The 22,167-nt window shown below is 35.5% G+C and overlaps 1 protein-coding gene and 1 pseudogene across 1 annotated transcript in view; both read left to right on the top strand.

The window, feature by feature from the left end:
- Window positions 1–4,571, top strand: part of LOC114419018 (receptor-like protein 15) — a 28,584-nt gene extending 24,013 nt beyond the window's left edge. Inside the window, exons 6-7 of the mRNA XM_028384591.1 lie at window positions 1,919–2,065; window positions 2,221–4,571. Of these exons, the coding sequence (XP_028240392.1) occupies window positions 1,919–2,065; window positions 2,221–4,385 (2,312 nt within the window). The 3' untranslated portion in view covers window positions 4,386–4,571. The remainder of the gene's footprint in view (window positions 1–1,918; window positions 2,066–2,220) is intronic.
- A 3,631-nt stretch (window positions 4,572–8,202) lies between these two features.
- On the top strand, window positions 8,203–9,777 carry LOC114420442 (annotated as a pseudogene).
- Window positions 9,778–22,167: the final 12,390 nt, after the last annotated feature.

The raw sequence follows: 22,167 nt of genomic DNA, 5'->3' as shown, positions 1-22,167 counted from the left end.
TTTGTTTTGGTTAAAAAATATATTTAACTGCTATAATTATGTATATTTAGATATATCAAGATTTACTTCATTGAAGATCCTCGACTTATCTTATAACAAGTTGGATAAAAGTATTCAGTGACATCAAGGTTTGTTATCATCATCCCAAAATTATATTAAGATTAGACACTTATTTCTTTTACTTAATAATTTCATAAGATTTTTACTTTATTTCTTGATTTTGCTAAATATTATTTAATTTAATCTTTTTCTATGCATAATGATAATGAGAATAAGATGAAAACGATTAAAATAAATAACTTTTTTTTTATAAAATTAGGAATTAAAAAAAATCAAAGTTAAGACTAAATAACCGATGATATCCATATATTAGATACTACAGTTAATGAATTACTCAATATAAATATAGCTCCAAGATACCATGCTTTTCATTTATTACTTATAATAAAACAATGTTTGGCTAGAAGAAGTATCATCATCTTATAAAAAAAATCCTCTAAAACTTCTACTTCTTTCTAACTTTTCTCTCTCTTTCTTTTAACTTTTTTCTTTGTATCTTTTTTCCTTTTTTATATCTATTAGAAAAAATTATTATGTTATTGTTATAACATTGTATATTTTTATGTACTATAATAAATATTTATGTACTATATCAAAACAATTATTGTATTATACAACAAGAAAATTAGGTTTTGTTTATAGAACACATCACAATTTAAGGAAAAAAATTACTGCTCAATTTTCTATAACTTTTTTCTCTTTACTTATCTTTTTATTTTTTAAAAAAATATTTCTCGCTCTTCTATTTTCTAAGAAACATAACTGCTATCTGGCCCAACTCCTTCTCACTTTTTCCCTCTCTCTCATTTTTTTTCATTTCTTTTCCTTTTATTATTTTATTCTTACACAGTTTTTTTTAACAACTACTCATTTATATGATGTTTTATATCCTTTATTTATAAAAAATATATTCAATAATTTCAACTATCATGTATAATCATAAAAATAAAAAAATATTATGGTTTTGTTGAAATTATATTTAAATAAATTTTTTAATATAAAAATATGTTATTATTATATTAATTAAACCACATATATTATAAAATTAATAATTTATAGACTATAATTATAAAATAGTTAAATGCTATTATTATTTAACATTTGAAAATTACAAGAATATTTAAATTTAACAGAAGTTAAATCCGTTTAAATTTTAAACATCAATTTCTCGTATCATTTTATAAATTTTTAAATAAAATAAGAAATAATTGTGGTGATTATAATTAAATATATTTTCTATCTTTGATTTCTCCTACTATTTCTGTTTTTTTAAAGTTTAAGTTGTTAACTATGTTTTCTAAAATTATATTTAATCTTTTTATGAGGACATTTTTTTTTTTATTGTAATGGGTTGACTTTATCTTGTAAATCATTGCATGTTTTATGGTTTATTCAATATAATGACATTTAAAATTAATTTTAAATTTTAAATTAGACAAAAAAATATTCATAAATTTATTATTTTAATGTTATAGTCATTTTTGTTTCTTGGGGTACTTCCGATAAAATTAGAAGTAATAGTCACTCTGAGTGAAACAGAATGGACATGGGACATATATATATAAACCCGAGAGATCGGGTGTATAAATTTTTTTACCTTTGATAGAGATGCAGGGCGAAGATAAGAGTGAGGATGGAGATGAAAACGTGGGATGAGATATTTATCATCATGCTCTATTATGCATATTGATAATTATTACTTATAAAAACAGCTGAAACAATTATAAAAACCAAAACAATTAAAATGACTGAAACAAAATAACAATTGTTGTTCAAGGTAGTTTCTAATTTCTCTATATAAATTAATGCCCTTTATCTTACACTAATTAAGCTTTGTATCATTTTCTCTTTTATGCAGATTTTCATGATTTAAGTAACCTAGAACATTTGATATTGGACTACAATAACCTGGAAAATGAGTTTTTAAAAAATATCGGGGAATTGACATCTTTAAAAGTTTTGTCTCTTCAACAATGTGATATAAATGGCACCCTTCCTCCCACGGGTAATTGCATGTATATTTGATTTTTACTCTTTTGTTATTCATCACATTTATTGTATACAAGTTTTTCTTAGTTTGGTCAATTATTATCGCCCTTTTTCATTATTTCACAAATAAGATGGATTTATTTATTTATTTGTCAAAATTTTATTTTTCAGATTGGTTTAAGCTAAAGAAGTTGGAGGAGTTATATCTATCCAGAAACGAATTTGAGGGACCACTTCCCTCATCTTTTGTTAACATGACATCTCTACGGAATTTGGAAATTTCTGGAAATCACTTCATTGGAAATTTTGATTCTAACCTTGCAAGCCTTACATCACTTGAATATTTTGATTTCACGGGAAACCAATTTGAAGTTCCTGTGTCTTTCACTCCATTTGCCAATCTTTCAAAGATCAAGTTCATCTATGGTGAAGGAAACAGAGTCGTATTGGACTCACAACATAGTTTGCAAACATGGATTCCAAAATTTAAGTTACAAAAGCTTATTGTGTCTTCGACAACTGAGACTAAATCTCTTCCTCTCCCAAATTTTCTTCTTTACCAAAACAATTTAACCTATATAGATTTGAGTGGTTGGAAGTTGGAAGGAGACTTTCCTCATTGGTTGTTGGAAAACAACACAAAAATGACCGATGCTCTATTTAGGAATTGTTCTTTCACTGGTACTTTCCAGCTACCAATGAGCCCCCTTCCTAACATACAAACAATTGACGTGTCGGACAATACCGTATATGGCCAAATTCCTAGCAACAATATCAGTTCAATTTATCCAAATTTGCAATATCTAAACTTGTCTGGGAACAACATCCAAGGATCAATTCCTAGTGAGTTAGGCCAAATGAGCTTATTGTATTTATTGGATCTTTCCGAGAACCAATTGTCTGGAAAAATACCTGAGAACATATTAGCAGATGGACACCCACTCCAATTCTTGAAACTTTCAAACAATATGCTTGAGGGACCTATTTTGAATATCCCTAATGGTTTGGAGACCTTGATATTGAGCCATAATAGATTTACTGGTAGACTCCCAAGCAACATTTTTAACTCATCAGTCGTTTTATTGGATGTAAGCAATAATCATTTGGTGGGAAAGCTTCCAAGTTATGTAGAAAAATTCTCAAGGTTGCAGGGGCTTTATATGTCCAATAACCATTTTGAAGGATCCATTCCAATAGAATTGGCAGAACCTGAAAATCTAAGTCATTTAGATCTCTCCCAAAATAATTTGACTGGTCATGTTCCATCATTTGCAAATTCTAACTTGCAATTTATCCATTTGAACAACAATCATTTAAGTGGATTGTCAAAAAGAATGTTCAATGAAAACTCTTCTTTAGTGATGCTAGACCTTAGCTACAATGAAATATCAAGCAAGATTCAAGATATGATACAAGACCTTAGTTATACAAGGTTGAATTTTCTCCTTTTGAAAGGTAATCACTTTATTGGAGATATACCAAAGCAGTTATGCCAATTGACAGATTTAAGCATACTAGACCTTTCTCATAACAATTTTTCTGGTGCAATACCCAATTGCTTGGGTAAAATGCCTTTTGAGGTTAAGGACCCTGCCGAATTGTTGCAAGATTTTTATCATTTGATTCCTGAACCTGATAACAGAGATGGAACTGAAAGATATGAACTACCAAATGTTCAAGAGAAATCCAATTTCACTGCAAAGAAAAGAACAGACACTTACATGGGGAGCATCCTTGTTTATATGTCAGGAATTGACTTATCCCACAACAAATTGAAGGGAAATATCCCATCTGAGCTTGGAAACTTGACAAAAATTCGTACATTGAACTTATCCCACAATGATTTAACTGGGCAAATTCCAGCTACATTCTCCCATTTGGTACAAACAGAGAGTTTGGATCTTTCTTTTAACATGTTGAACGGTCGAATTCCTCCTCAACTGACCACGTTAACCTCACTTGAAGTATTTAGTGTGGCACACAATAACTTATCATGTCCAACACCTGAATTTAAAGAACAATTTTCCACATTTGATGAAAGCAGCTATGAGGGTAACCCGTTGCTTTGTGGACTTCCACTGCCAAAGAGTTGCAACCCTCCACCTATTGTTATACCAAATGACTCTGACACTGATGAACACTATGATAGTTTGGTGGACATGAATTTTTTTTGTGTGAGCTTTGTCGTGTCATACACATCAGCATTGTTGGTGATTGCAACAGCTTTATACATCAATCCTTACTGGAGGCAGGCATGGTTTTACTACATGGAATTGGTGAGCATGAATTGCTACTACTTTATCATGGATAATTGTAGCAAGGTTTTCAAAATTTGAAATATGTAATATATTAAGTTGTATATCTAGAATGAGTTGCATGTTTGTTTGCTCTAAGTTTGATACAATATAATAAAGGTCACATATATGCCGTATGAAAATAATATGAATTGTAGGACATTGAACATGTTCATCAATGTTGTTATATCACACCAGAAAGGCCTTCTTTAGCAATTAGTAGAGCTTTTCCTCTTGTCCATTGACTTGAAATCCTTACACGTTATCTACATGAATCTGCTATTTGGGATGTGATAACCTTTCCTGGGACATCACATTAACAAATATTAAACTTCTTATTAAATAGATTCAACTTAAAATTTTCAAACAGGTTAATTAATTTCATTTCATAAATCGTAAATTTATTCATTTCTCTTACAAATAAAATGTAAATAAATATCACATGAGAACAAGCATTAGGTGAAAAGGCAAAAACAAGGATATTGCACCATTAGTCATTAATTCTTAATGGAGTCTCACATGCTCCTGAAATAAAATAAAAAAAAGTGTAATAGATAAAACAAAATAGTATAGGTTTCTTGGCAAAATGCACAATATGAGCAAAATGGACATAATTAACCAGTAATCAGCCAACTAAGGTATCTATCTCACTGGCTCATGAAACACTACTCTAATCATATCATAATCTCAAAAGTCTTGACCCATTGAGATTCAAAAACTGAAGCTACAGCTACTTCCCCAACCGGGGAAGATAATGCTTTATCTCCCTCTCTTTAAAATTGCACATAATTAACTGATTGATTAATATTCACTTGTTGTGTGCATGATGATAATGGATCATTTTCACTGCAAATAGAGTTGGGGTGTTGGAAAATATAAATATTGACCAATTTATTTTGATTTCGGTTTTACTTGCGTGAAACATATTTGCAATGTTGAGCCATAAATCTCAAATTTTTCATTCACTCGTTAATTGCTTTTAAGCAACTTGCACAATGATTTGATTTTATGATAACTGTTCTCCATGCCACTTAATCTTTTAAATAATTTGCCTAACTGTTTTTAAGCATGTTGTGTGGGATTGATTTACTGATTCTAGTAAACCAAAGACAACCTTCAATTAGAACCATTCTGTCTAAAATTAAGATTTTCTTTTTCTTTTCCATTTCCTAATGTATAAACCACCTAAGTATTTGCAAATCTAGAAAATAATTGTAGGACAATAGAACATTTTTAATTCTCAAGGCAAGTCAAAGGACTATAAGTAACTATCCTGCTAAATATAGCATTTGTCCATGATGTGTCCTAAATACAGAACAATATTATTAATTACTCAGTTCTCCTCCTTAACGTGGGGTTAATAAGTGGCCGAGACCAACTGATAGGACTGATGTAGATGTCAAAGATGCTTGTAGTATGAGGACACCCTGCACCAACACAGCAATTCTAGAAAGTCTATTGGCAAATCAAGCTAAGGTAATACAAATTTCAAAAAAATAAAAAACATAAAAGGGATGTGATGTTTTTTTTTTTTTTTACTCTTCTTACAACGTTGATGCCAATGTTTACCACTTTCTCTTCCAAGTCATTAACATGAATGCACACACTGCTTAGTAAAGATATGACAGAAATGGAGGACATGAGTGTCACTACCAAATCATCTGTTGCCATGTACATTATTGGTCCTTTAACATATCCTTTACTATTAGCTGTCTCAGATATGCTATCAACAAACTCCAAAGCCGTACAGCTTCCTTAGCTGTTGTCAATTTTCCTTTGTAGAAGTTAGATAGCAAACAGTAAGGTTTGTTACGTGATTACAGCTCGGATATAATGAGCGTGGCTAAGATTTGTGTAGCTGTTCTCAGTGTAACAAAAATATTTTGAAACATCCTTATAAATTGATGTCATGAGGTTGCTTAATTTGAACTGTGGAGCAAGAACACGATCAACAAGATTATTCTTTACTTCCTTTGAAGTCCAATAACTTCTTCAAAATCAACAACACTCTTATACAATCCTTCAACGCTGCCCAAAGAAGAACAACCTTCTGTCAAGTGTAGCATTCCTCCTAAAGGAATAGTCAGCAAACTAGAAATAAAGTCAGCAAAATCTTCTTTTCCTTGAGCAAACACTATCTGGCCATTTGACTTTCTGTTTATTATTTCCATGTTGGTTTTGCTACTATCACTTGCATTAAAATCACTTTGACTCTATTTTTAATGAATTTTCTGGAAATATTTATATAAAAAATGTAAAGATTCTCCACACTCTGATAGAGTGAACTCAGTGATGCAACTTCAATTGGCTGCACATTTGGCTCCTTAAGCACAAGTCTTGCAACGGTTCTCAAAGGTAATTTTAGAAAGCTAAACAGAGCATCCACAAAGTCCTTCCCTGCCTCCACAAAGAGAACTTCATTTCTACCTATGATTACCACAAGCTTCAAGGTAACCTCAGTTTTAACATCAGCCATGGTAAAGCAGGCAATAGTTAAGTTTCTAAGAGAGTACAAATTATTTTATTCAAGAGTTGAAAATAACTTTCTTGTGTTGCCAAGAGCTTTTCCAGGCACCTCAAATATTTATATCGAAATGTAAAGTCACTTTGACTCTATTTTTAATGAATTTTCTGGAAATGTGCATCGTGAAGAGAGATTCAAGGATAGGAATTGGGAAATGAAGGAAGAAAATTAACGGAGTGTTTCAATTTCAACCGTGTCCTTTGACTTTTCAATTCGTATTTAATCTTGAAAATCTCGTGCCATTTAAGTCACTTGTACAATGAAACGATTTGATTAGGAATGTGCATTGATAGTCGTTTCCAAGAAAGGGAACTGGTAAAGGTTTGATCCTTATTTAAAATACTCTGCCCAATGGTGGTTAGATATAATAACATTACTCCTAAGGGATAATTTTTTAACAAATGGACGAGTAATGGTGTTAATAGTTCAATAAATATATCAATTTTAATTAAGAAAATTAATATATTTTTTCTGATCTGTGTTTTATTAGAACTTAATATCACAAATAAAAAAATCTGAAAATAAAATTAGAATTAAACAAATGATCTTTGAGAATTACATAATTAAATAGGATGAAATTAATTATATTTTCTTATATTTATATTCACTTCATGACATTTTTTAAATTATAATTTAAGTCTATAGTAGTGTTGATACTTCTTTCAAAACACGAATATAAGCAACAAAAAAATTCTTATATTTTGGTTTTAAATAAATACAAATCTCAAAATTAATTGTGCCTTATTTAGTCGAAATTCATTTGTAACAAAATATATTTGTCTCCTTCATAGTTGAGACTAATCTACTTTTTTAGCAGGAAGAGACTACTTATCTACTTTGTCACAATCTGCCTAATTAAAATTTATTTACATTTTTTTAGTTATTTCACATTACATTTTTCGGCTCAAAAAGTCTATGCAGATCGAAAGCCCTTTATTTAGATGAGAATATGATTGATGGAAACTAGCGAAGGAAGTAATTGCAAGTTTTATCATCTTTTAGGGTGTTTTCTATGAGGAGCAATGAATTTCTCTGGATAATAATATTTATGAATTTCTCTGGATAAAAATTTTGTCACATTTAGGCTCATAGTAAAATTTGTTTTGTATTATTGTAGATTTTCATGATTTAAGTAACCTAGAAACATTTGACACTGGACAACAATAGTAAATGACATCCTTCCTCTTGCCGATAATTACATGTATTTATTGATTTATTTTTTAGTTATTCATCAAATTTATATTTTATACATTTTTTTCTTTAGTTTGGTCAAACATTATCATCTTTTTCTTTATGTCACTAATAAGGTGCATTTTTTCCTTTTAAAATATTTGTTTCTCAGATTGGTCAAAGCTAAAGAAGCTGGAGGAGTTAGATTTATCCAGAAATGAATTTGAGAGACCCCTTCTCTCATCTTTTGTTAACATGAAATCTCTCAAGAAGTTGGAAATTTCTTATAATCACTTCATTGAAAATTTCAATTCTAACCTTGCAATCCTTCTTAAATCACTTGAATATTTTGGTTTTATAGAAAACCAATTTTAATTTCATGTTTCTTTAGCAACATTTGCCAATAATTCAAAGATAAAGTTCATCTATGGTGGAGGAAACAAAGTCGTATTGGACCCACAACATAGTTTGAAAACATGGATTCCAAAATTTCAGTTACAAGTGCTTAGTGTGTCTTGACAATTCAGACAAATTCTCTTCATCTCCCCAATTTTCTTCTTTAGCAAAACAGTTTAACTAGTCTAAATTTGAGTAGTTGGAAGGAAAATTTCCTCTCTGGTTGTTGGAAAACAACACAAAAATGAAGCTCTTTTTAGAAATTGCTCTTTCACCGGTGCTTTTCGGCTACCATTGTGTCCCTTTCCTAACGTAAGGACAATTGATGTGGCTGACAATACCATAAATGGCCAAATATCTAGCAACATAAGTTCAATTTATTCAAATTTGCAATATCTTAACTTTTCTAGAAACAACATCCAAGGTTCAATTCCTTGTGACCTAAGCCAAACGAACTTATTGGATAAATGAGATCTATCTGACAACCAATTGTCTGGAAAAGTACCTGAGTTGGTTGTCAGACAATTGGTTGAAGTTAAAGATCTAACTTATTTAAATCCCTGCCAAAATAATTTTATTGGTCGTGTTCCATCATTTGCAAATTCTCCCGTGGCATTTATGCATTGGAATAACAATCATTTAAGTGGATTGTTCAAAAGCATGTGCAATGGAAACTCTTTGGTGATGATAGACCTTAGCTACAATGAAATATCTAACTTCAAGATCTGATACAGAACCTTAGTTATAAAAGGTTGAGTTTTCTCCTTTTAAAACGTAATATCTTTATCGGGGATATACCAGAGCAGTTATGTCAAATGGTAGATTTAAACATAGTAGAACTTTCTAATAACAATTTTTATGGTGCTATACCCAATTGCTTTGGTAAAATGCCTTTTGAGAATAAGCACCGGATTGAATTGTTGGAAATGTTTTCTGGCTATGATGTAGATTTCAGTGATAGTATTTCGGTTGTTTCCCCAAGCGTGGCCCAACTATCAATTCTGCACGAGAAAGCAAATTTCACTTCAAAGAAAATAATAGACACTTACAAGGGGACCATCCTTGCTTATATGTGAGGAATTGACTTATCCTACAATAAACTGAAGGGAAATATCCCATATGAGCTTGGAAACTTGATAAGAATTTGAGTATTGAACTTATCTCATAATGATTTAACTGGGCAAATTCCAGCTACATTTTTCCATTTGGTACAAATAGAGTTTAGATCTTTCTTTTAACATGTTGAAGTGTCAAATTCCTCCAATCCTCAACCGAGTGTCATTTTCCCATTAACTTATGAGGCCCAACACCTGAATTGAAAAGACAATTTAAACAAGATGCTCAGTTTAGTCCAATTATAAGTTGTTTAGCTAGGAGGTTTTAAACAAATATCAATTAATATTAATTTGTTATAACATTTAAATTAAATTAGAGTTTAATATGTATAATGTAATATAATTTTATATCAATAATCATTTTACATTGTATAATTATTATTTTTTAAATTAATTGTTTCAAAATTATTTTATATATATATATATATATATATATATATAAATTAATTTTCAGATCACATCAATCGAATTTTACATATTTTAAATCTTCAAATCATTTGTACTGTTATTTAACGTACGCCAGAAACCTGTCAATTCAATACCACTTTATGATTAATTAATTTACAAATTAATATTATAATGACAGACTTTCTTAATTGATAAGGATCAATTTAATTGTTAACAAATTGAAAAATCATTTATAACTACAAAGAAATTATGATAACAAAAATGATATTCAAGATAAGATAAAGTACCTCTCTTTTGGTGATATCCACAGTTTGGTGCTCAATAGCATCATGTCTTTGATTCTGTTAGCAGCAGCAGTGAGAAGGGAACCCCACCACCTGCAACAACTCACGAAGACAGGCCAAGAAGGAACACTACGCGACCTAAGTATCTAGAAGAATACGTGAGCACGTGACTCCATGCATGCATAGAGTTAAGCCACGTGTTGATAAGCCACGCTTTGTATAAACAAGGGGTTAGTTGGTTAGGCCGTTGGGTAGTTAGTTACGAAACCGTTAGAGTCTGTAACTGTTATCATCGTTAAACTCCATTGTATAAAAGCTTGCTCGGGAATGAGAATAAACAAGGAATATACTTTCAAAAACTAATAGCTTAGCAAGGAGGCCCTTGACCTCGAATCAAGGAAAGTCTATCTCTCCCCATGACCTTCATCTTCTTCTTCCACTCTCTCTCTCTAAAACCAACGCATATCAATTGGTCCGACCTGCCATGGCGGAACATGGCACCAGGCGTACCATTACCGATCGTCTGGAAGAGGCCATTGTCGCCCTTTCAGAAAGACATTCAGACCTCGCTCACAAGGTTGAGGCTATGTGTGAACGACTCTCGCAGTTCACCACCCCCACGCCGCCGGCAACTCAACCTTCCTACCCCTCGAGACCACCAGTCAAACTCGACGTACCTCGATTTGGCGGCCACGATCCGCTTGGGTGGATCTTTAAAATCTCACAATTCTTTGAGTACCAAGGAACACTGGAAGAGGAACGTATTACCGTGGTCTCCTTCTACCTCGACGGACCGGCGTTAAGTTGGTTCCAGTGGATGTTCCAAAACGGCTTCATTACGTCATGGTCGGCGCTGCTTCAGGCAGTTGAAGCTCGTTTTGCCCCCTCCTTTTACGATGATCCACGAGGCACATTATTCAAGCTTGTTCAATGGAGCTCCGTCACAGAGTACCTCACTGCATTTGAGAAGCTAGCTAACCGAATCATCGGCCTCTCCCCTTCGATCCTATTAAGCTGCTTCATCTCCGGCCTAAGTCCAGAAATCCGACGAGAGGTATAGGCTTTTCAACCCATTTCATTACCCCAAGCTACTTCATTGTCACGTCTCCAGGAAGACAAAATAAACGATCGAAGGAGATACCATTCCAGAACCTCACCTTCCCTCCCACCCTCACAATCATCTCTTCCTCCTACCCACACGAGCCAACCACCCAAACATAAACCTCCCTTCATCCAAAGAACCCAGGAAGACATGGCCTACCGGCGCGAAAAAGGCCTATGCTACAATTGCGATGAGAAATGGAGCTCATCTCACCGCTGCAAGGGACGCGTCTTGTTCCTCATCGCAGACTCTGAGGAACCCCTTCCATCAGAAATAACCCTCGAGGACCCACCACGAACCTACCCACTTGAACCTCAACCCGATATCCACGAACCTGAACCCACCTTCGATCCTTCCACACTCCAACCCCACGTTAGCCTTCACGCCATGGCAGGTGTGCCAGCCACAAATACTTTCCGCCTTTATGGGTTCATTAATAAGACACGCGTCACTATCCTGATAGATAGCGGGAGCACGCATAATTTTGTCCAGCCCCGCGTTGCTAAGTTCCTAAATTTACCTGTTGAAGACACCTTGCCCCTTAGGGTAATGGTGGGTAATGGTTCAGTAATGACTTGCAACCAATTGTGCTCCGATACGAAGCTTCTCATCCAAGACCATACGTTCACGGTGACCTTGCGCATCCTTCCTCTCAGTGGAGCTGAAGTGGTTCTAAGAGTGGAATGGCTTCGAACCTTGGGACCCGTCATCACCAACTACGCTTCCTTCACCATGCAATTCTCATACTCAGGCAAGTCCATCAACCTTCACGCGGATGTTCAATCGGACCCCAACCCAGCCTCAGCAAACCAGGTAAAACGAATGCTCTCCACTAGTTCTACCTCAGGTTTATTCCATCTCTCTCTCCTCCCTGCAGACTCCCCTACACCATCGTCACCACCCCTCCATCATATCCCAGCCATTAACACCCTTCTTCACAAATACCAATCCTTATTCCAACAGCCTTCGTCCCTACCCCCTTCCCAACAACACGACCACCACATCAACCTCCTCCCCACAGCAAACCCCATTAACGTAAGACCATACAGATACCCTCACTTCCAAAAGACAGAAATCGAACGCCAAGTCTCTGCCTTACTCGACGCTGGTTTGATCTGGCTAAGCCGAAGTCCATTTTCCTCTCTGGTACTACTGGTTAAGAAAAAAGATGGGACTTGGCGGATGTGTATCGACTATAGGGCGCTCAATGCAATAACAGTCTGAGATCGATTCCCTCTTCCAACTATAGATGAACTCCTCGATGAGCTAGGAAAAGCATCATGGTTCTCTAAGTTGGACCTTTGGCAGGGATTTCACCAGATATTAATGGCAGAAGAGGACACTCCCAAGACAGCGTTCCGCACTCACCACTGTCACTATGAGTATCGGGTGATGCTGTTTGGGCTCTGCAACACACCCTTAACGTTTCAGGCCGCCATGAACTCCCTTCTCTGGCCCTTTCTGCGCAAGTTTGCGGCAGTTTTTTTTTTACGGCATCTTAATCTACAGCGAGACTTTCAGTGATCACCTTCATCATCTCGAGTGCGTCTTCAACTCTCTCTTACAGGCTCGTTATTACTTGAAGCAATCAAAATACTTCATTGGCCAGCAACAGCTTAACTACTTGGGTCACGTCGTCTCTGGAAGTGGCGTGCGACCGAATCCAACAAAGATTCAAGCCATCGTTGAATGGATCATGCCTCGTTCCCCTAAAGACCTTCGCGCATTCCTCGGTCTCGCCGGATTTTATAGAAAGTTCGTGCGGGGGTATGCCGCCATTGCAGCCCCACTCACGAAGCTTCTTTGCAAGAACACTTTCCAGTGGTCCTCGGAATCTCAAACTGCCTTCGAAAAATTGAAGACCGTCTTGACTGCAGCTCCGATATTGGCCCTTCCTGACTTTTCAATCTCGTTTATACTAGAGACGGACGCATCAAACATAGCCATGGGCGCGATCCTGCAACAAAACGGCCACCCCATAGCTTATTTCAGCAAACCGTTTTGTCCACGCCTCTAACACGCTTCAGCCTACGTTCGTGAGTTGCATGCTATTGTCACCGCCGTCCGAAAGTGGTGGCAATATCTCCTGGGACACAAGTTTACCATCTACACAGACCATCGGAGCCTCCGTGAGCTCATGTCTCAGGTCGTGCAAACACCGGAACAACAATTCTATCTAGCTAAGTTGCTGGGCTATGACTACGAGATTCAATATAAAGCAGGATCCTCGAATATAATGGCCAATTCCCTCTCTCGTATCGACCTTTCCCCCCTGCTCAATACCTCATTCTTTCAGCCCCTCACTCCGAGTTCATGGTCCAACTAAAGGCCACACTATTAGCTAACCCAGAATTCCAGAAGCTGCGAGAAGCCATACGTTCCCATCCTCACGAGTACCCCAAGTTCTCCATCTCGGTTGACCTTATCATCTTCAAAGGCGTGATATGGGTAGACTCTAAGAACCCATTCATCCCATCCTTGTTACATGAATATCACGCGACACCTATTGGAGGCCATTTCGGGATGAAGAAGACCTTGCATCGTCTCCGACTTTCGATGGCACAACATGGTCGCAGATGTTAAAAATTTCGTTCATCGTTGCACGGTGTGTCAACAAGTAAAGCACCTCACACGTAGAAGTGCTGGGTTACTCCAACCAATTCCGATTCCCACGGGCACTTGGGAAAACATCTCCATGGACTTCGTAACCCATCTCCCCGCCTCCCATGGGTTCACCGCAGTCATGGTCGTGGTGGATCGCTTCTCTAAAAGTGTTCACCTAGGTGCTCTACCCACTCACTTTACCGCCTTCAAGATAGCTACCCTTTTCATGGATACCGTGTGCAAACACCATGGTTTCCCTCGAAGCATAATTTTGGACCGAGACCCCATTTTTATCAGTTCATTCTGGCGCGAACTCTTCAAGATGACTGGTACAACCTTACGCATGAGTACCACCTACCACCCACAAACGAATGGTCAGACGGAGGTGATGAACCGGACGCTCGAGCAATACCTCTGCTCCTTCGTACATCACCAACCAGCTACTTGGTACAAGCTTCTCGCACTCATGGAGTGGTCCTATAATACCTCGCGGCACACGGGCACCGGTATGACCCCATACGAAGTCGTCTACGGCAAACCTCCCCCTTCTCTTCCAACGTATCTTCAAGGTTCATCCTGCAACGACGCCGTCGACACCGTACTTCGTACACGCGAAGAGACCCACGCAATCCTCCAACGTAAGCTTGTCAAAGCGCAAGAGGCTATGAAACATTTCGCGGATCAGAAGCACCGTGATGTGGTTTATGAGGTAGACCAACTCGTCCATGTCAAGCTTAGACCCCATCGCCAGTCTTCCCTGCGATCCCAGCCAACCAGCAAACTGACCAAGCACTATTTCGGACCTTACCCTGTCGTGGAACAAATAGGTAATGTTGCATATCGTCTGAAGTTACCCGAGGGATCCAAGATCCACCCCGTATTCCACTCCTCCCTGCTTCGACCCCACTGCCCCCGGACGCACTTAACAACCACCCCATAATGGAGCCCTTAGCCATTCTCGACTCACGTGTTGACTCCTCCCCACAGCCACCCACACGTCTCGTACTCGTGCAGTGGAAGGGCTTGGCCCCCGAAGACTCCACCTAGGAAAATTGGATTGACGTTTGCCACGCCCACCACCTTGAGGACAAGGTGGTTTTCCCAGGGGCGGATAATGCTAGCAGCAGCAGTGAGAAGGGAACCCCACCACCTGCAACAACTCACGAAGATAGGCCAAGAAGGAATACTACGTGACCTAAGTATCTAGAAGAATACGTGAGCACGTGACTGCATGCATGCATAGAGTTGAGCCACATGTTGATAAGCCACGCTTTGTATAAACTAGGGGTTAGTTGGTTAGGCCGTTGGGTAGTTAGTTACGAAACTGTTAGAGTCTGTAACTGCTATCATCGTTAAACTCCTTGTATAAAAGCTTGCTCGGGAATGAGAATAAACAAGGAATATACTTTCAGAAACTAATAGCTTAGCAAGGAGGCCCTTGACCTCGAATCAAGGAAAGTCTATCTCTCCCCGTGACCTTCATCTTCTTCTTCCACTCTCTCTCTCTAAAACCAGCGCATATCAGATTCCAAGCCGCCGAAGCAATTCCCACACTTGTTCCAAGAACATTAGGCACATAGGCATATCATCGTAAATTATAAAACTAGCAGTTTTATTGACAAAGCCATTTTCTAATGTAAAATTTGCTGGGGATATTACTCTGCTCATTACTTTTCCACAATGGCATCTTTGATTCCTGAACATGCTCAAAAGGCTCCCACTGTCCTTTCTAATGCATTCCTGGCTCTGGCAGAGAAAATACTTTGTGCTATTCCAGCAGCTGGCAATAGGATTCCATAGGGTTTCTTGGATGCAGTAGCATTTCTTTGCTTGTCTGTGTCCTCAGATACTCTTCTTCAAGATCTGACACACTTTCATACAATGAACTTAGGCTACCAAAACTTTAAATGGTGGAATATTGGAGTCCTTGGCCACGAGTCTAGTAATAGTCCCCAAAGGCATTGTTAAGAAACTCAAATAGAGCGTCAACGAAATCCTTCCTTGCCTCAGCAAACAATACTTTGTTTTTCTCTTTGTCCACCAAAACTTTTAGGGCAACTTTGTGAACTTGCTCATCTGATGGAGTTGCTGTTGCTGCAGCCATTGTAGAAAACCACACAGAACACCACCAAGTCACGTACACTAAACAATCACAGATAACCTTAGCCAAAATCTACTTATAAATGGTTAACTTCTTGAAGTGAACTACTTTTTAACTGGCCGTTTGTTTGTTTTCATTTCATGGAGTACCCGTATACCGAAAATCAGTCATAGTATTTGGTCAGAAGTTAGAAAAAATAACTTTTACAAAAATAGTAACTTTAAGAAAATTAGTAATTATTTTTCCTTTATTGCTAGCTATTACGTACTGGTATAAACTGTAATCGTTTGGTTTTTAATGGTTTATTAATTTATGGTTTTTATTAGAGTCTGCTCATGTTATGGAAGCTCTGCAGCTTCTCATGCCTCGGGGGAACGGAGTGGATGCTTCATTAATTAAAACCTGAAAAGAATAACAATGAGTATACTTTTGTCCAAATCCCAGTGATAAAATTTTATTGCATAAGAAAACTAAGAAAAGAAATAAAAGCTAACTCTTCGTTTTCTGTTTATCTTTCTGTTTTCGTAAAATTTAAAAATTACTCTTCGAGTTTTTTTATAATTTCTCTCTAATATTCACATTTTCTTCCATTCATTTACTTTGAAAAACTCAGGTAGACGGGGGAGTAAGATAGTATTGGCTTCCCTAAAGTAGGAGTAGGATTGGTAAAATGGGTCTATCCGGCCGCCCGATGTGTAGGTTGCTATTTTGATCGGTAGATTGTCATATTTTTATTATGATTGATAACTAATTGTAATTTGTAGTTGACTATAACCTTAATTGATTGGCAGATTACAATTATTAAGCATTAAGAAATTGTATCTGTTTTATTCTTAAATATAGCGGATAGGATATTTTAAATTTTTTTATATAGAATTGTTACTTTAATTTTTTTATTCGTATATACTTTCTTTTTGTCTATATTTTAAAAAGTGGATAATTGATGTCAAATTAAATCATTAAAGTAGATACAAATAATATCAACATATAATTCTTTTTCCCCTATTTTATCATTTTATTATTATTTTATTTACTTTTTCTATTTTTAAAAATATAATCATTTTTTTATTATTCATTTCTACATTAACTTGAATAGGTCCAATGGCCCAATAACTCAATCAAGAAAAGAATTACAATAGCTAAATGATGGTGTATAATGTCGATCAGTCATAGACCTCCAGGATTTAATCCTCCACGAAAAGTCAGAAATTCTGCGTATTTTGACCAATTCAAGGTAAAAAAGGGAGTTCCTCCCTCGACAAAACTCGGATAAAGTTGAGTCAAAAGATCCCGATTCAAGATAAATTCATGAGGAAGTGGAATCTCTTTGGGATCTATTGCAACATTTAGAAATTGGTTAATTGGTAAAGATACATGTATTTGATGTCCTGCCCAAGAAAGAGATCCCAACCCCAAGAGCCCTGTCAAATGGTGATTCAACATAGATTCTACATCTTGGAACCAAGCCAATTTTGGAGTAGCTTTTTGATAATAAAACCAACCAGTAAAAAGCATTAAGGCTACAAAGACCAATGCACCAATTGCGGTACATGTAGTGCTAGAGTAGGCTTAAAAAATTCCAATTCATAAGAATATGGATTGAACCTAGGCCACTCCAATTACATTGTTTGGCTTGATGGGCCAGGTGAGGCTAGCCAGGGCCATCCATTTTACTAGCCCTAAACAGGAGTAATGTAGTTAGTCCATGAAGGTCTGAGTCGGATTGATTGTCATTGCTCTCTCTCCTTTTGGATTTATTCATAGAACCTTCAAATTAGCTTGTCAATGTCAGGTTCCTAATGCATTGATGAATTTTGGGACTTGATTTGCATGCACTAAAAACAAAAGGTGAAGATCAAACACAATGAGAAATAAAAATAGTAAAGTAACAAGAAATAATAGAAAATTAAATAAATAATAAAAGAAATTCTATAAACAAAAATTATTTGGGAATTCCACCACTAGTCTCGGGCAACGGTGTCAAAAATTTGATGTATGTGTAAAAATAATACTCACACAAGGGAAAATGTATCATACGCAATAGTAACAATGAATTAAAAATATGGTTATCGAACCCTAAATTGTATTTTCAAATAGTCAAAATTATTAAACTAACTAGTTAGAATAATTAAAAAGAGATTGAAGTATTTTTTTGTTTTTTATTTAAGAGAAAACATATAAACTATCACAAGAACAAGATTTGAGTGATATTAAAAGCAACTGAGATTATAATTCCAATTCCTATGAAATTTCTGCCACAATTCATTATCAATTCCCAAAATCAATCAAAAGCATGTGATCAAGGTCTAATGATGTTCTTTACCTTAAATCAATACTGCAATAATCATAAATATATTGATTCAAGTCAAAAGATATAATTAGAACAAAGGATAATCAATTAAGGAATAATTAATTTATCAGAGATTATTCAAAAAAATTGATTATACAATTTGGTATAAAATATTCTCTACCTAAATTTATCAAACAGGCAGATAGTTGTCATAATATATTTGATTAACATAAAAATGATTAATTTTCAATTAAACAATAAAAATAAGAAAGATAATTAATTGACATAAAACATTATAAAATTTCATTAAAAACAAAAAAAAATATACAATTGAACAACTACGTGATAACCTCCGAACAGGTTAGCAAGATCTTTTCTTTAATTTTCATTTCATCAATTCTTATCCCAGCATAATGTAAGAGGAAGGAAAGTTTATATAGAAACAAAAAAAAAAAGTAAAGAGAGAGAGAACTAAAGCGTATTAAATGATCCCTTTGTGCATGTTTTTATGCTACCAGTCTCTCTGTTGGGTTCTCTCTATCTCTTTTTTATTTTTTCTTTGAGGATATGCAGGCGTACCTAATGTTTTGCTTATAAGAGGAAAAGATACAAAGAAAAAACGAAAATATCCAAGAAAGCAATTTATCCTCTTTCACGCTATGGGATGCACCGGATGCATGCATATACATGATTTTTCCTCACGTACATCTACAGTTTTATGTACTGAATGATATATGATATATATAGGTACGATTGTAAAATCCATGAGTTATTAGTATATATATGTAAGTATGGAACGATGCCAATTAAAATAGAAAACCCGTAAGAAAAATAATTAATTAAAGATTCAGTTTTTTTTTGTGTGTGTGTGTGAATAATTAAAGACTCAATTAGTGAAGAATTGGGTAACAAATTCAAATGTAACTAAATATTGGCCCGAGGCAAGCGAGCCAAATCAATCACACACTTTAGGAAACTTACAAGAGAATACACTACTACACTACAGTACTTACCAAAATTCATATAAAAAAAAGTCATGTTTATCATCAAAATATTGAACAGAAAGGTTAATTAGGTTTTTAGTTCTTAAATTATGGGATTTTCAATTTTCGGTTTTTAAATTATTTTTTTCAAAAAATTAGTCTCTAAAGAATTTATCATTATTAAAAATAGTTTTTATCGTTAATATTTTCTATTAAATGATAAAATGTCATGTGTATGTCACATACATTAGGTAAATAATTAAAATATTATGTTATTAAAATGCAAAAGGAAAAGCGAAGTTATTGATGAACCCTAATGCTCTAAGAACTTATGAACGTACAAGAATCACCCATGAGGAGATATGTGGTGCAGAGCAACAGTTCATTCTCTTCTTCTACAATCTATGGTGATATTCATGGTCACTTAAGTAAACAATTCAACACTTAACAGAGGAAATTAATGACAAAGACTATTTTTTAATAATGACAATTTCTTTAGGGACTAAATTAAAAAGAAATAGTTTAGGGACCAAAATTTCAAAACCCCATAGTTTGAGGACTAAAAACGTAATTAAACCTTGAAAAGAATTAGTAAACTAAGCCAAAATCGTATGATCCTCACTCACCCACACTCGATCAAAAACTGAAATTCGACAAGCTCAGTAGAAATACAATTTCTCCATGCATCCCACATAACACACCACACCAAACCAAGATCAAAACCACCTTCTCTCTCCCCCCCCCCCCCCCCCCCCGTCTCTCAATTTTCTCCAATCCACAACGATGTCGACAATAACACTGATAGAAGAAAACATCAACGAAACCCACAACTACAAGCTCTATGAAGTCACTGTGGATGACATTGACACCATCCAAATTAATCCTTGTCACCTCTTCCCCCTCCCAAGTCAACTCTTGGCTTTCCACCAACACACCCACTACCAGTCAGGCCTCAATGTGGGCCTCATCACGAAATTGAGGTCTGTCATACCCTAATTTCGTCTGGGGACCATGGTTTGTTGGCATGAGACCTCCGTTTGACCACTTCAAAATTTTTAATACCCATTGCCGTGAAATCCATAAAGTTTTGGGACGTTTCGAAAAGAAAATAGCCACAACCACAAAATGGGGGTGAACTTATCAAACATCAGGGTGCGCTCAGGAAACTTCATACAAAACATCCTAGAAGGGGGTGAACTTATTAATTCTCAGGTGCACTAAAAAATCTTCTTCAAAAAGCCTCTGGGTGGCAACCACCTCCATTTTGTTAAAAAATGACATCCGGGGCTTCCGTAAAATTTCTGAAAACCTTGGGTTAGCATATTTCACTTAACATTGGTGAAAGGGAGGAGAAAAAGAGGAAAATCAAATCCGAAACGCTTCCGTAATACTTCCATAATTTTTCGTAAAGCACGAAAAAGGGTAAACTTAGTAATTGGGGTGCACTCAGAAATCTTCCTCAAGAAGCCTTGGGCGGCAAGGACCTCCCCATTTTGGCTATAAATAGGGTAAGGGGGCTGTGTAAATTTATCCCTGACCCCTATGCTATGCATTTAAGCTATTTTGGGTGATTAAATGTGTTTCCGTGAAGAAAATCCAAGTCGAGATGCTTCTGTAATGCTTCCAAGACGTTTCTGTGATCAAATCCGTGAAGATTTTCCGTTGTTATTCACCGTTCTTAGTTCGTTCTTCGGTCTTCAACCGGTAAGTTTTTGAATCCGAGGCTTTCAATTCATTCTTGTTTTGTTCGCTTTCATTCCTCATTTCGCTTACTATCGGTATTCTTTTCTTCCACTTTTAATGAGCTTTCAACCGTTTATTTAAGCCGTTATCTCACCAAATAATTGATAAACTGAATTTCAACCGATCATTTGTGTTGTAATCTTGTTTAATCACTGTTAAAATAAAATTCAACTGATTGTTCATGCTATAACTTCGGTTAAATAAAAAAAGGCAAAAATAATAATAAAATAATCAAAATATCTAGAAAAAATAATAATAAAATAATTAAAAAAATCAATCAAACGTTTTTCTTTGAAAGTTTCCTTGAATGAATTGACTAATAATCAAAGTGAAACTAAGGCTAAAATCAACTCACAAACCAAGCTTTGTCTCAAAACCGTTTTAAGGTCCAACGTCTTAAAACGGTCATCTTTGTTTTTATTGGTTAAAATGGACCATTCAAAACATAAAATCAACACATAACTTTATCGCTTTTGCAAGAACTACGTAGGTCTGATTTCCTCATCGCAATTGAGGATACGTAGGAGCAAAAGCCCCGCTTTTGTCAACCACCCCAAGAGATCGTTAATGGTTCAACGTCTTAACGTTTCTCTCCTTTCAAAAACCAAGAGATCGTTAATGGTCCAACGCCTTAACATTTCTCTCCTTTCAAAATCAAGAGATCGTTAATGGTCCAATGCCTTAACGTTTCTCTCCTTTCCAAAAATCAAAAGATTTTTTAATGGTCCAACGCCTTAAATGAATTTTGTTTGATTAAAATATATCTTGCGAAAAAAGATAAAAAAAAACTTAACCAACATTTAGTTCTGAAAGAACTACGTAGGTCTAATTTCCTCATCACAATTGAGGAATACGTAGGAGCGAGAGAAACACCCTTGTCGATCACAAAAAGATAAGAAACACAAAAAGACCCATAAAAAGCTAAAAAAAAAACATAAAAAAGGAAAAATACATAATTTTGAAGTCATGTCTTGCACACTCGATTAAAGGTTGTCGTCCTTTGTGACGGACGCGTGGGGTGCTAATACCTTCACCGTGCGTAAAAATAACTCCCAAATCTTTCACACTTAAAGTTTGTAGACCACACATTTGGTTTTTTTGACG

This window comes from Glycine soja, chromosome 7 (genome assembly GCF_004193775.1).
Source record: "Glycine soja cultivar W05 chromosome 7, ASM419377v2, whole genome shotgun sequence".
Taxonomy (NCBI): Eukaryota; Viridiplantae; Streptophyta; class Magnoliopsida; order Fabales; family Fabaceae; genus Glycine; species Glycine soja.
This window is presented reverse-complemented; position numbering and strand designations above follow the sequence as displayed.